This window comes from Glycine max, chromosome 8 (assembly GCF_000004515.6).
Source record: "Glycine max cultivar Williams 82 chromosome 8, Glycine_max_v4.0, whole genome shotgun sequence".
Lineage (NCBI taxonomy): Eukaryota > Viridiplantae > Streptophyta > Magnoliopsida > Fabales > Fabaceae > Glycine > Glycine max.
Window position 1 is genome coordinate 21,431,871 of NC_038244.2, and position 12,697 is coordinate 21,444,567.

The 12,697-nt window shown below is 33.1% G+C and overlaps 2 protein-coding genes and 1 pseudogene across 2 annotated transcripts; all 3 read right to left on the reverse strand.

Annotated features, from left to right (window-relative positions):
• On the reverse strand, nucleotides 1–1,705 carry SOMT-2 (flavonoid 4'-O-methyltransferase SOMT-2). The gene is made up of 2 exons (XM_006586386.3): nucleotides 887–1,705; nucleotides 1–376 (listed from the first exon to the last, which is right to left on the reverse strand). Exons 1-2 carry the CDS (start codon nucleotides 1,658–1,660, stop codon nucleotides 74–76), a joined length of 1,077 nt encoding a protein of 358 aa, XP_006586449.3. The 5' UTR covers nucleotides 1,661–1,705; the 3' UTR covers nucleotides 1–73.
• Nucleotides 1,706–3,916: 2,211 nt separating this feature from the next.
• Nucleotides 3,917–7,839, reverse strand: LOC100776087 (exosome complex component RRP43). The gene is made up of 9 exons (XM_003531812.4): nucleotides 7,680–7,839; nucleotides 7,065–7,236; nucleotides 6,908–6,957; nucleotides 6,733–6,802; nucleotides 6,532–6,637; nucleotides 5,856–5,922; nucleotides 5,622–5,697; nucleotides 4,561–4,856; nucleotides 3,917–4,105 (listed from the first exon to the last, which is right to left on the reverse strand). Exons 2-9 carry the CDS (start codon nucleotides 7,222–7,224, stop codon nucleotides 4,022–4,024), a joined length of 909 nt encoding a protein of 302 aa, XP_003531860.1. The 5' UTR covers nucleotides 7,225–7,236; nucleotides 7,680–7,839; the 3' UTR covers nucleotides 3,917–4,021.
• Nucleotides 7,840–9,881: 2,042 nt separating this feature from the next.
• LOC102661253 (isoflavone 7-O-methyltransferase-like) lies at nucleotides 9,882–10,900 on the reverse strand (annotated as a pseudogene).
• Between the last annotated feature and the right edge of the window lie 1,797 nt (nucleotides 10,901–12,697).

The following is a 12,697-nucleotide window of genomic DNA, read 5'->3' on the forward strand; positions in this document are numbered from 1 at the left end:
AACACAAAGATAACTTTTATTTTATTGATAACATGCAAATTAACTACTAAATGGAATATTGCAGCGTCAGTATTCAAGGATAGATCTCAATAAGAGACAAATATCCTGTGAAGGGAGATATTTTGTAGCTTTGGAACCCTGCTTCCATGAAGAGTTTCTTCCAATCTTCTTCTTTTCTCTCTTTTCCATTAATAATACATGCCATGTGTACATCCATAAGGAGCTTTAGTTCAGTAACTTGGCGCTCATCTTTGTTTTCGTTTATCACAGTATCTATGACAACTACTTTTCCTGTTTTGCTTTCACCTGAAATAGCTTCTTTACAATTTTCTAATATCTTCATGCAATCGTTGTCATTCCAATTATGTAAAACCAACTGCAAAAAATGGAGGATTAGAAATTTGTTAATAACTTATGTTAGGTTGATCGATCCAGACATTTTTGTAGATTTAGGACAAAACAATAAACAAAATCTCTTATATATAAGTATTTTAAAATGTAAATATATATATATCACATTAAAAATACATACGATGTTATTAATTAAAAATGATATATTTTATTTTATTAAATAAATAACATAATTTTAATAAATTTTTAAAAAATATCTATTTTTTATTCACTTTACTCCTATTATGGCCTCTTATTAACAAAAATATCATTGTTTCAGAAGAATGCTTAAATATCTCTTTTTTATTAATGTATTAAATTTTAATTTTATTTTTTTAATTTGAATTTTGGTTATTGGTTTAGAAATAACCTTATGTCCACGCATTATTATAGGCCTGTTACATGTTGGTATATTAAGTTAGAATTGATTTAACATAAATTTACTGTAGCTGTGAACAAGTTTAGAAAATCTTTGTTTGCACATGCATGCATATACCTTAAGCAGAACTGCATCAGCCTTGGGGATGCATTTAAACATGTCCCCACCAACAAATGTCAAATTGTTGCTTCCTGACAAATTTTCCACAACATTTGGACGTTCCAACACCATGCATTTCAGCTTAGGAAAAGCCTCACAGATAATCTTTGCTGTGATTCCAGTTCCACCACCAACATCCACAATGGATTCCAGTCCCTCAAAGACCCAATTGCAATCTCTAAACGCCAAGTTCAACATCTGAGAATCACAAGCCATTGCCTCATTGAATGACTTGTTATATGCAGGGTCTTTATTGATAAAGTCCCAGAAAGGTGTTCCTAAGGAGACCTCAAATACTGTGAGATCTTCCTCATGAACCCACCTCTTCAACTGGTTCCATGCACCTTGACAATTTGGTTCAAGAAAATACTCAACCATTGGAGCTAAACTAAGCTCACTGCTTTTGACAAGTAACTCTGAAGCAGCAGTGAGAGCATATGCTTCTATGTTGTCATGGATTCTTACTATCTCAAAGAATCCATTGTGTGCTAGATAACGCATGAGGCTCTGCACCTGACGAGTTTTAGTTGGTGGGACTTGTAGAATTGACACCAACTCTGAAAAAGTAATGGGTTGGCCATGGCTATGGCTGTGGATTATGTCGGGTATGTCAAGCTCAACCATCCATTTTAGACACTTAGAATCTATGAAGCCAAGCAAATGTTTGTACAAGAGAGCTTGACCTTGAAAAATCTCACTTGCTTTACGGCCATTGTTTAATGAAGAAGCCATAATAGCAAACAAATTTATGTTTTGTACGGTGTTTCAGAATTCGATTTGGTTCGCTTTATATAACACTACAACTACCACCTAGTGTTGACTAGTCTAAATGAAACATGTCATACATAGATTATAACTATGCTACGCACCACAAATCAAAAAACTTCGTACCCCATTGCTTAGAGGCTCTTCGCATAGCGAAGGTATGAGGGAGGGATATTGTACGCAACCTTACCCTTGCATATGCAAAGAGACTGTTTCCGGATTCGAACTCATGACCAACAAGTCACCAAGTCACAACTTCACCAAGTCACCCTTCGCACCACAAATCAAATGAACAAAAAGTCAAAAAGTTTGGAGGCTAAAGCTTTCTACAGCCCAAAAGTACATGCACTGTCTGTGATATTGCACTCCAATTAATATACTCCTTAACTTTGTTATCAAATATATGTAATAAAAGTCTATTATTTTTTATTTTAAATATAATAAAAGTCTATAATATTATTTTTTAAGCTTGATATTAAATTTTCATAAAAGATAATTTAATACAAATATTTATTTTTAATTATAAATAACATAATTTAATAAAATTTATTAATTTTTTAAATAAATGTGAAGTATATTTTTTTTTTTACTATTATCGAGAGCGAAAGAAATATATGTTTTTGTTGAATTAGGACTGTTGACTGACTAATGAAAATGAAATGTAAATATAATGCAGTTTGGTATATTGTCCAGCTGGGAACGTATAGAAGAAGTAAGCATGCATGGCTGGATTATTTCACAGAAAGAGACGCATCAATAATTCAATTTTATTAGTCCAACTTTGTGGCCGCTGTTCAATAGTCGTGTATATTTACGCTCCCTACACTTCATTTTCATTATTCAGTCCGCAGTCGTAGTTCAACCAAAATATATATTAATTGGCGTGGGATCACATAATGCATCTGCTTAGCTAAGCGGTGGTTGAAAACTTGAAGCTTAGCCAACAATTTAAATAAGAAATTGATTTTTAAACTTTCAACTTAAAATTAATTTTTTTTAAAATATAATTTATTATTAAATTCATCATCGAATAGTAATAAATTATTAATTTAAGTGATATTCAACTCAATCATCTTCAACAAGACTTTACATTCGAACCTTATGAATGAAAAAAAAATAATATTATGAGGAAAGATTAATCGAATTCTTCCACAAAATTTAACTACCAATAAAATCGATAAATATTTGATACTAATAACATCATAACAAAAACAAAATTTATTACCGGATCACACTCATGCATCAAAATTTTAAGAAAACGTTTGGACGGGGAATGAATTTAAAGGGAATATTTTAACTTTGAAGTGATACGTTATTTGGTACCAAAATATATATTCGTTATAAGAAAAAGTATCTTTTAGTGAGAAAAAATCGAATACTAAATTAATTAGTTATCCAATTAGATGTTGACTTTAAATAATTATTGAATCATTGGTGAGCAATTCTAAACTGCAAATTTCTAGTAGTAACTTTTCACAAATCTAACATGAATCCTTGAAGAGAAAAAAATGCATAATGGAAATCAAACATCTCCCAATAAAAAATTCTAGAAAATTTATGGATGTGTTTGTAATTCGTAAAGCTATGAACTAGCAGAAGTTCTAATTTGTAACAACTTCATTTGTATCCAGAAATTTTACTGTCAATAATGAAAAAGGTAATGAAGGTAAAAAATAGCAAAAATAGATAAATAAACCTTTTTTTTTTAAAGGAGATAAATCAACCTAAAACAATTAAAAAAAGGAGGAAGCTTTATTTGATTATATAATATGTTAATAACTTATAACAGTTAAAAAGCTTGAAATTGGATATGTATGAAGCAAAAGAAAGCATAGATAGTGCCTAGATGCAGGGAAATTATGGTTGAACAGTAATTTAACTTTTCTTCTTAACAAATTTTATGTTTAATTAACATCAGTAGCATTATTTTTTCATATCAAATTGAAGTGAATAGTATTTAATTTTGAAAGAAGTAATTTTTTAACGAACAAACTTGATTGTTCACTTCAGGTTAGTCTCGATGATTTATAAAGTTATTAAACCTGGAGAAACGGTAGAGACAAGTGATGGTTTTAAAAAAATAAGGTGATGTGGACCAATAAGAAAGAGTGTGTTTGAGAGTGACAATAGAATTCCTCTTGATTTCATATCCCCAAAACCATCAACCACATGTGAAATCAAATGCCGGAATGAAAACATAATGTCCAAATAGATGGTATAAAATTCGTGAAAAGATTTTTTTTTCCATAATGAAATGCCGCAGTACCTGTGATCCACAATGTACAAATTTAAATAACCATTCAGGACAATAAAGATGACCTTATACTTCTACTCAACCTCCATAGCAGAATTTGCTTTGTCTAAGAAGCTCTTTAGTTCCTTTACTCTTTGCCGGGTTAACGCAGCACAATCCTGAAACCAAAAGTATCGTTATAACTCTAATTTCACAGATCATATTATATACGCGAACTATTCTTTCACGCCCTTCAGTAAATGATTCATAACAGGTACAGTACTGTTTTTTAGAGGAATAACAGGTACAATACTAAACTTTACTGTTTTGGGGATTTTAATGTACACTAATTGAATTTCCACTATCAAATGTTAAACATTGAAAGATGATTTTAATAAATAAATTTGAACCTCGATCAGACAGAAGCAAGCCGTCCGGCTTTGAATATCAGTTGGGGCATATGAAGGTCTCATAGGACCTCAGATATCTTATATTCGTTTAAATTTGGAGGATTGAGTTAAAATTTTAAAAGTATTTACAGTAATTTTCAAAAATTGCTCACTGATGCATTAATGTTAATCTATAACTGTCATATGGTTCACCTCGTTAGTTCCATTGCAATGTGCAAACTAACCTGGATAGCAGAAGTGTAGGCAAGAACTGGCCCACCAGGCTTGTAAAGAGATATTAGTTGACCGGATGTATCCAAAACTACTGTTACATGGGTTTCCATAATGGATTCTTCTTCTGCAGTAGGATCAGCCAATATGTAATTCTTGTGAAGTATGCAAGTTAATGAGAATGGAATGCTTCTTAATGTAAGCTTCCTCTTCTCCTTATTGACTGGCTCCTGTTCTCGCTTTTGTCCATCTTCTTCAGACACGAGTACTATTTTGCCATCATCATTCATGGCAACAACAGGAATTTGCACTGTCAATGCAGAAAACACAAGTGTTTAAAGGCATCACATTGAGAACATCAACAGCAACACACAACTTCTCTTTAAGCACAAGAAAAGTCTATCTTTTGAATGATTCTGTTAGGAACCTTATCCTAGAAGGAATAACTTTATTTTATATGAATGCACAAGATTTACAGTAATGACACAGGAAGTGTCCTATGCACAATGTTGATGTGTCCAAATGATTTATCTGCCCCCTCATCTTCGCCAGAGACAACATCATCTCCACATGGTTTGCAGCCTTTTCATCTCAACAGAACAAACTACGTTTTCTCTTTGATGGTCCTACCAGTCACCACCCACTATTGTCTCTTACGGTATAGAAAGATGAATACAAGGTTTAGAGTAATACCCGGCAAACCCATATACATCAATCTGCGGACAAAGTGTCCTTTGTTTCTACTAAAAAATCCAATAGTTTTCATAAAGATGACCAAGAGCTTCCCAAAAGTAGCCTCCTTAGCCAGTGCTACATAACAAGAGATAATAACCTCCCGAAGACTAAACTGACAAAGTAACAGAACAGAATAACAACTAAAAGATAAACATAATAATTGCAACAACACTATTATATCTAATCCCATTGGCTGATATATCATCAGCTGCTTTATTTTTCTTCTCTTTGTTCCTAAATTTCCTGGTGTACAGTTTTCAAATGTGGGACTTGCTATTCTGAATAAGGGGTCTAACATATTCATAATATGACAGAATTATGCTGAAGATGCACTACTTACAATGAGATAAGGAAGCAACGGCAGAAAGTAATGCAGCATCAAAAAGAGCACCATCGGCATCCAAACAGTAGATATCCTGCATGATAAAGGCAGCATTCTGTCATTCAATAAAATGATAACATCACAATCAGAGGAAACAAAGTCAGGTTACCTCACACCAATGTGGTGTGCTATCCATTCATTCTATGATTGATTTGTGAAATTTCGTAACTGTAGTCCATATAGAAAGCTTACCAGGTAAGCCATCCATGCAGCTTTTCCACTGACCAAGGACAATTCTTTCAAATCAATCATTTTGGAACTGCAGAAAAAAGTATAGGTTGAAAAACAAAGGATAATTAATTTCAACTGGAGTCCAATTTGACAGATCAAACGAGCAATCCAGATTATTGATCACCATGAATGTTGACATAAATGATACAAATACAAGTCCATAAAGACAGCAGGAGGGGCAAACCATTGAAAGGATTAAATTGAGGAAATTTTTTTATCTAGTCTGCTAACCACTTTAAACAGCATACCTTCAGCTAAATGTTCCTACACATTCATGATTCTATGTACTTTGCAGTAAGAATATATCTACATATGTGCCGGGGTATGGCACGATTACTTCTGCACATCCTCGTTCAAAAAGGGAACATCTGCCTTGAGTATAAAGCATACTCAAGGGAAAGGAGGCTGAAGTGGCTTTGGTATAACTCAAAGAAATAAATTACAAACAGACATGAACACATTTTTTCTTCATATGTTTGAGCCAGATGTTAAACATTCCCTTTTATTTTCTTCTTTTTCTTGTGCTTCCTTTTTTTTATTTAGTGGTAAATAGGTGGAGTGAATTTGATAAAATTAGTTTCTTGGGTCATCCGAAATAATTGAACTTAATAGTGTGACAACAAAGATTAAAACATGCCTAGAAATGGTGTCAGACAACTGCTTTGACACCACCGGTGATGCTTCAGCTGGCCTGCCAGGCCTAACTATTGGAGAACAAATTGGAGGCATGTGGAAATCAATAGCTGAAATAATAGATATTAAGAAGTTAATTTCATGGCATATGCGAGCAGAAGATTTAATAACTAACACATAAGTAGCCCAGCAAGTAAAAGCTAACCTAGACAGCCCTCATCCGGTGACTCCAAGGACGGAGTCATAACTTCCATTTTAATAGCAGTCAATATAGTCTGAGCAGAGATCAATTAGGAAATCGTTAAATCCATCTCATAAAAAAAAATCAAGAACCTAACTTCACAACATTTAACAAAAAAGACACAGGAATAGTGACTAACAGTTGATCCAATCTTCACTAGAGCCGACCCATTAGCAGACGCAACAGCACCTGATCAAATGAATTAACCACCTAAGTTTTGTTCCAAGTGTGAATAACACACTACATGCCAAAGATTTTGCAGATTGAAAATTAGAAGAAAAAAAAAAGAAACTAACCAAGAAAAATACTTGTTTCTCTAGCTTTTCCAAGTGGTCTACCATCAGGCCTTATAGATTCAGCAAGATGACGCTCAAAATATCGAAGTGGAAAAAGGCGTCTAAAGGCATCAACCTCCATCTCTGATGACAAGTCCTCAGAAACATTTGGTAATCCCATCTCTTTTCAGTTCTGTCAACATAAAGAAAGCCAACAGTGTAATACAAAATGAAAAAGTAACAATAGCAGCCAGAAAATTGAAAAACGGCATTCAGTTAAGTACATCAAAGTATTGCGGAATCATACAACATGACCAACCTTGTTTTTGTGTGTGTGTGTGTGTGTACAATTGCGGCAACAAGGTTACAACCTAAGACCTTGTGTAAACTACTCAAATAAATACCTTGAAAAAAGAAGAGTACTAGACACTACCATAACACTAACACCCAAATATCAAAGATAAGAGACGGACCAATAGATCCTCAAAACCCAATCAGCATTTACGAAACCGATGAAGGAGAAGCTACTGCTAATTAGAATAGACATTGTATCAAATACCTTAAAGGAAGAGAGAAACCCAATCACAATAACCCAACAAACCAACACTAATAATAATAATAACAGCAGGTTCTTACCGGAGGCCCTCCCAAGAACCGAGGTGGGGTGAGGCAGCTAGGGAAAGGGTGAAGAGAAGCCTTGGTCGTTCCACTGTGTCGAGAGACAACTTCAAATTAGGAACACTTCGGTCGTAGAGAAATAAACTACGTGCAAATATTGGTCTTTTACGATGCGTTTGGTACGACAGAAGTTTTTCGTTTTACAAAAATTATAGGTTGGAATTTTTTTTTTTTTTTACTGAAATATAGGTTGGAATATTTGGAATGCTTTTTTAAAAAAATTAATGGGAAATGAGGTTTTTCAAATATGTTTTTTAGTCAGTTTTCTACAAAAAAAATTTCCAGGATGTGGGAATATTAATTTCCCGACTCTTGAATTTATTTTCCTTTTATTATAGTAAAAATATTATGTATTTTTTAAAAATTATATAATGTGATAAATATTCAAAACAATCAGTAAAAATATGTATAATTTTTTTTATTTTTAAGAAAATTAACTAAAGATTCTCAATAATTAACTAAATAAATTTTTTATTTTTACGAAATATAATTATGAGGATTCGTGATTCTCAAAAATAAAAGATTTTAATTAAAAAATTATCTTACATTTACATCTTTTTTATTTTTATCTTCTAAACCAAGCATACAAAGACGGATCCAGGAAACCATTACAGGAAGACTGGTTTTTCTTTTTTTTTACTTTAACTATTTAAATATTTAAGTTCTAAAAGATAAATATTTAAATAATAATGTCTTTTATAAAAATATTTATTAGTTTTATAGGTAAAATAAAAATTATTTTTTATTTCAAATTATACAAGAAAGAAATACATGAGTTTATAACTCATAATTTTTTCAAGTTTTAAAAGATTTCTTTTCTCTATAACACAACAACAATCAAACAACACTCACAATAATAGTTTCACGGTAGAAAAAGTAACAAACACATCAAATATACTAATAACAAAAGTCATCAGCAATTATAAATAACATGTTTATGTGTGTAATTAATGTTAATAATTAGATATATAAATAGATAATAATATTATGTTTAGCCTATATCATGACAATTGATGGAAAATGATATAAAAATAAAATCTATTAATATGTATATAGAGAAAAAAGATTATACACTGACAATGTAAAAAAATTTATATCGTCTTTCAATCACAACTTATCGTGTATGATAAGATTGTTGAATTTTATAATAATTATTTTAAAAGTTATATCAATGGTGATCTATGATTAAATGTGTGAAACTATTTTATACTCTTGGTGTATCATCCTTACATATATCTCTTTGAGTTAGATTGACAATATATATTATTAAAAAAAGTTAGTGTTTTTTTGTATTAAAAAGATTAATATATAATTAGTGAAATTATTATCAGATTTATTAAACAATGCATTATTTTATTTTAATCAGAAGTAATACATATTATTAATTAATAAATATTATTTTATACTGACTACTATATTATTTGATTTTATTTTTCCTAGAAGCAGTGTATTATTATTAATTGTTATTATATATATTATTAATAATATTATTTAAAGAAGTTTAAGGGAGGGGGGACTAAAGCCCCTGGCAGGCCCTGTGCATCTGTCCTTGCAAACATACCATCTATTTTAATGTTTAGAGAGAAAATATTATAATTAATTAATGCAATAGACTTTTTGAAGAAACTTTTATAAAAAAAGAAAAATCAATAAAGTTAAAAAGGTCTTATATAGAAGGATAGAGGTAGTATCCCACAACGATGTAGGTTAAATATCTGTTGTCAATGTGAGTAACTTGGTAAGTATTATTTGAATTTTGAAACCTATCATTAACCTAATAAATTCCTGAAATCCAACACACCTAAACTATTAGCAAAAAAGAGAGATCGCTAATGTCCACAAACTCTATTTTTAGCAGGAGTGCATTAACAATCTACGAAAGAACTTTTGGAAAAAAAAAAAAAAAACCCAATAAACTATTTTGCTTTAATTATTTGAGTTCATTAAGGGATACTATAGTAATTTGCTGTTTAATTTTTTTTATAAAATGGTTTTTCTCCCTCCCCCCGATTTCTCTTGCCATGTACTATAAGTTGATATCAATGTCGTCCTCAAATATTATGTTTGGCCTTGGACAAACATAATTATGAACATAAAGGGTAAATTGATTGATTATGGATACTGGCTGAAGGAATTTGCTAAATTCAGACCAATAAATTTTCATATATTCTTGAAAAATAGTGACTTGAATGGTTTCATATATTCTTTGCAGTTCTTTAATATCTTTATGCAATCTTTATCAAACCAATTATGTAGAATCCACTGCAGAAATTAACAAAAGAAAAGATAGAGGATTAGAAATGTTGTCCGTAACTAATTGTGAGGAGTTAAGTAATGGTTTGAAATAAATAACTTTGCAGAAACTTAACTAGTCCATTAGACCATATTGCTCAAATATGCTACATACCTTAAGAAGAATTGAATCAGCCTTAGGAATAGATTTGAACATGTCCCCACCAACAAATGTCAAATTGTTGCTTCCTTGACAAGTTCTCTACAACCTGTGGACGGTCAAACACAATGCATTTCAAGTTAGGAAACGCTTCACAGATAATCTTGGCAGTGGTTCTAGTTCCACCAATAATATCCACAATGGATTCCAATCCTTCAAAGACCAAATTGCAATATCACAACGCCAAGTTAAACATTTGAGAATCAGCCATTGCATCATTGAATGACTTGTTATGTGCAGGGTTTTTATTAAGAAAGTCTCACAATTGTGATCCTAAGGAGATGTCAAATAATGTGAGATCTTTCTCATAAACCCATTTTTTCAATTGATGGTATGAATTTGACAGAGTTGGGTTGAGAACAAACTCAACCATTGGAGCTAAACTAAGCTCATTGCTTTTGAGAAGAAACTATGATGAAACAATGAGAGCATATGCTTTTTTTTCTTCTATGTTGTGATGGATTCTTACTCTTTCAAAGAATCCATTGTGTGCAAGGTAGTGCATGAGGCTTTGCACTTGGCCAATTTTAGTTGATGGAACTAGTAGAACTGACACCAACTCAGGAAGAGTAATGGATTGGGCATGGTTGTGGATTTTGTCAGATATCCAAAGCTCAACCACCCTTTTGAGACACATAGAGTCTATGAAGGCATACAAGTGTTTGTACAAGAGAGTTTGACCTTGAAAGATCTCACTTACATTGCGACCATTCATTGAAGAAGCCATAATTGCAAACCAAATTTGATATTAGGTTTTGTGTTGTAACAAAAATTTGATTTGATATGCTTTATATAATGCTGCAACGTACGAATTGCTACCTAGTACGTGATCCCACTCTAATTAATGTTAAACTATGATGGTTGACTAGCCTTAATGAAATGTGCCATTGAATAGTATGTGTGCTGGCTGAGTTCTAGCTTCCTGAGCACTTGCTTTAAGGGGTGATCAGTTTTTACTGGGATCATGTGACTTTGAAAATACTGCCTTAATCATCTGGTAGAGTTGATTAGTGCTAGGGCGAGTTTCTCCATAGTTTGGTATCTTTTTTCTGCTCTCTGAAGTACTCGACTGGCATAGTAAATTGACATCTATTTTCAACCTTCTTCTTGCAGTAGAGTCAAGCTTATTGCAAAGTCAGAGACGGATAAGTATAACAACAACTCGGCCTTAGGTGTAGGCCGAGTAAGGATAGGCGAAGATGCGAGGAAAGTCTTAAACTCAGAAAACATTGCTTCGCATTGTTGGTTCCATTGGAAATTTGTTGGTTGCTTCAACAATTTGAGAAAAGGTTTCTCCTTCTCGGCCATCTTAGGTAGAAAGCGAGACAGGGACACTAACCTGCTCGTAAGTTTTTGAACTTTTTTCAGATTTTGTGGGCTTCGTCGCATGGCGATGACTGCTTCGCACCTGTTTGGGTTGGCTTCGATACCCCTGCAGGTGATCTTGAAGCCCGAAAATTTACCTCCTCAAACTCTGAAGACACATTTTTTTGGGTTTAATCATATGTTATGCCTTCTGAGTTTAGCAAATGTTTCTGCCAAGTCGTTCGGATGGTCCTCTGAGTTGGATGACTTCACCACCATATCATCAACATAAACTTCAATATTTTCCCTCACTAGGTCTTTGAAGACCTTGTCCATTAATCTCAAGTATGTGGCACCGACATTCTTTAGGCCGAAAGGCATGACATTGTGGCAAAAATTTGCATCTTCGATGATGAATGCGGTCTTACTTTCATTCGGTGGGTACATCTTGATTTGATTGTAACCGAGTATGCGTCTAGGAAATTTAGAATTTTGTATCCATAGGTGCCAACGACAAGCTGGTCGATGTTAGGGAGCGGGTATGCGTCCTTTGGGCAAGCTTTGTTGAGGTTGGTGTAGTCGACACACATCCTCCACTTTCCATTTGATTTATTGACCATCACAATATTTGACAGCCATGTTGAGTATGCGACCTCTTTGATGAAGCCAGCTCTAATCATTTTCTCGAATTCTTCCTTCATAGCTTATCACCTTTCTTTACTGAGCTTCTATCGTCTTTGTTCTACTGGTTTTGCTTCGAAGAAAATATAAAGTTTGTGGCATATGAAATCGAGATCTATGCGGGCATGTCAGCAACACTCCAAGCAAACAGGTTGGTGTTCTATTTTCAACACCTCTTTGATCTCTTTCTGAAGGTGTTTGTCAAGTTTCTCCCCTATCTTGGTGCATTGGTAAGGTTCTTTTCCTAGTTAGAATAATCGTAATTTCTCGATCGGCATAGGCCGATCGTCCTCTTCATCTTGTCGTGGGTTGAAGTCGACCCAACTCGGCATAATAGATTTGTCTTCATTTTTCTCTTGAGTCGGCTCCTCCAACATTGTTGATGTCTACTACTCTAGGTGTTGTGTTTGGTTTGACAAGTAGGCTTCTAGCATAACATTCGCGGGCTTCCATTTGATTTGATCTAATAGTGATGATGTCGCCTTTCAGATTGGGGAACTTCATCGCAAGATGTGGAGTTGAGACAATCGAACTAAGA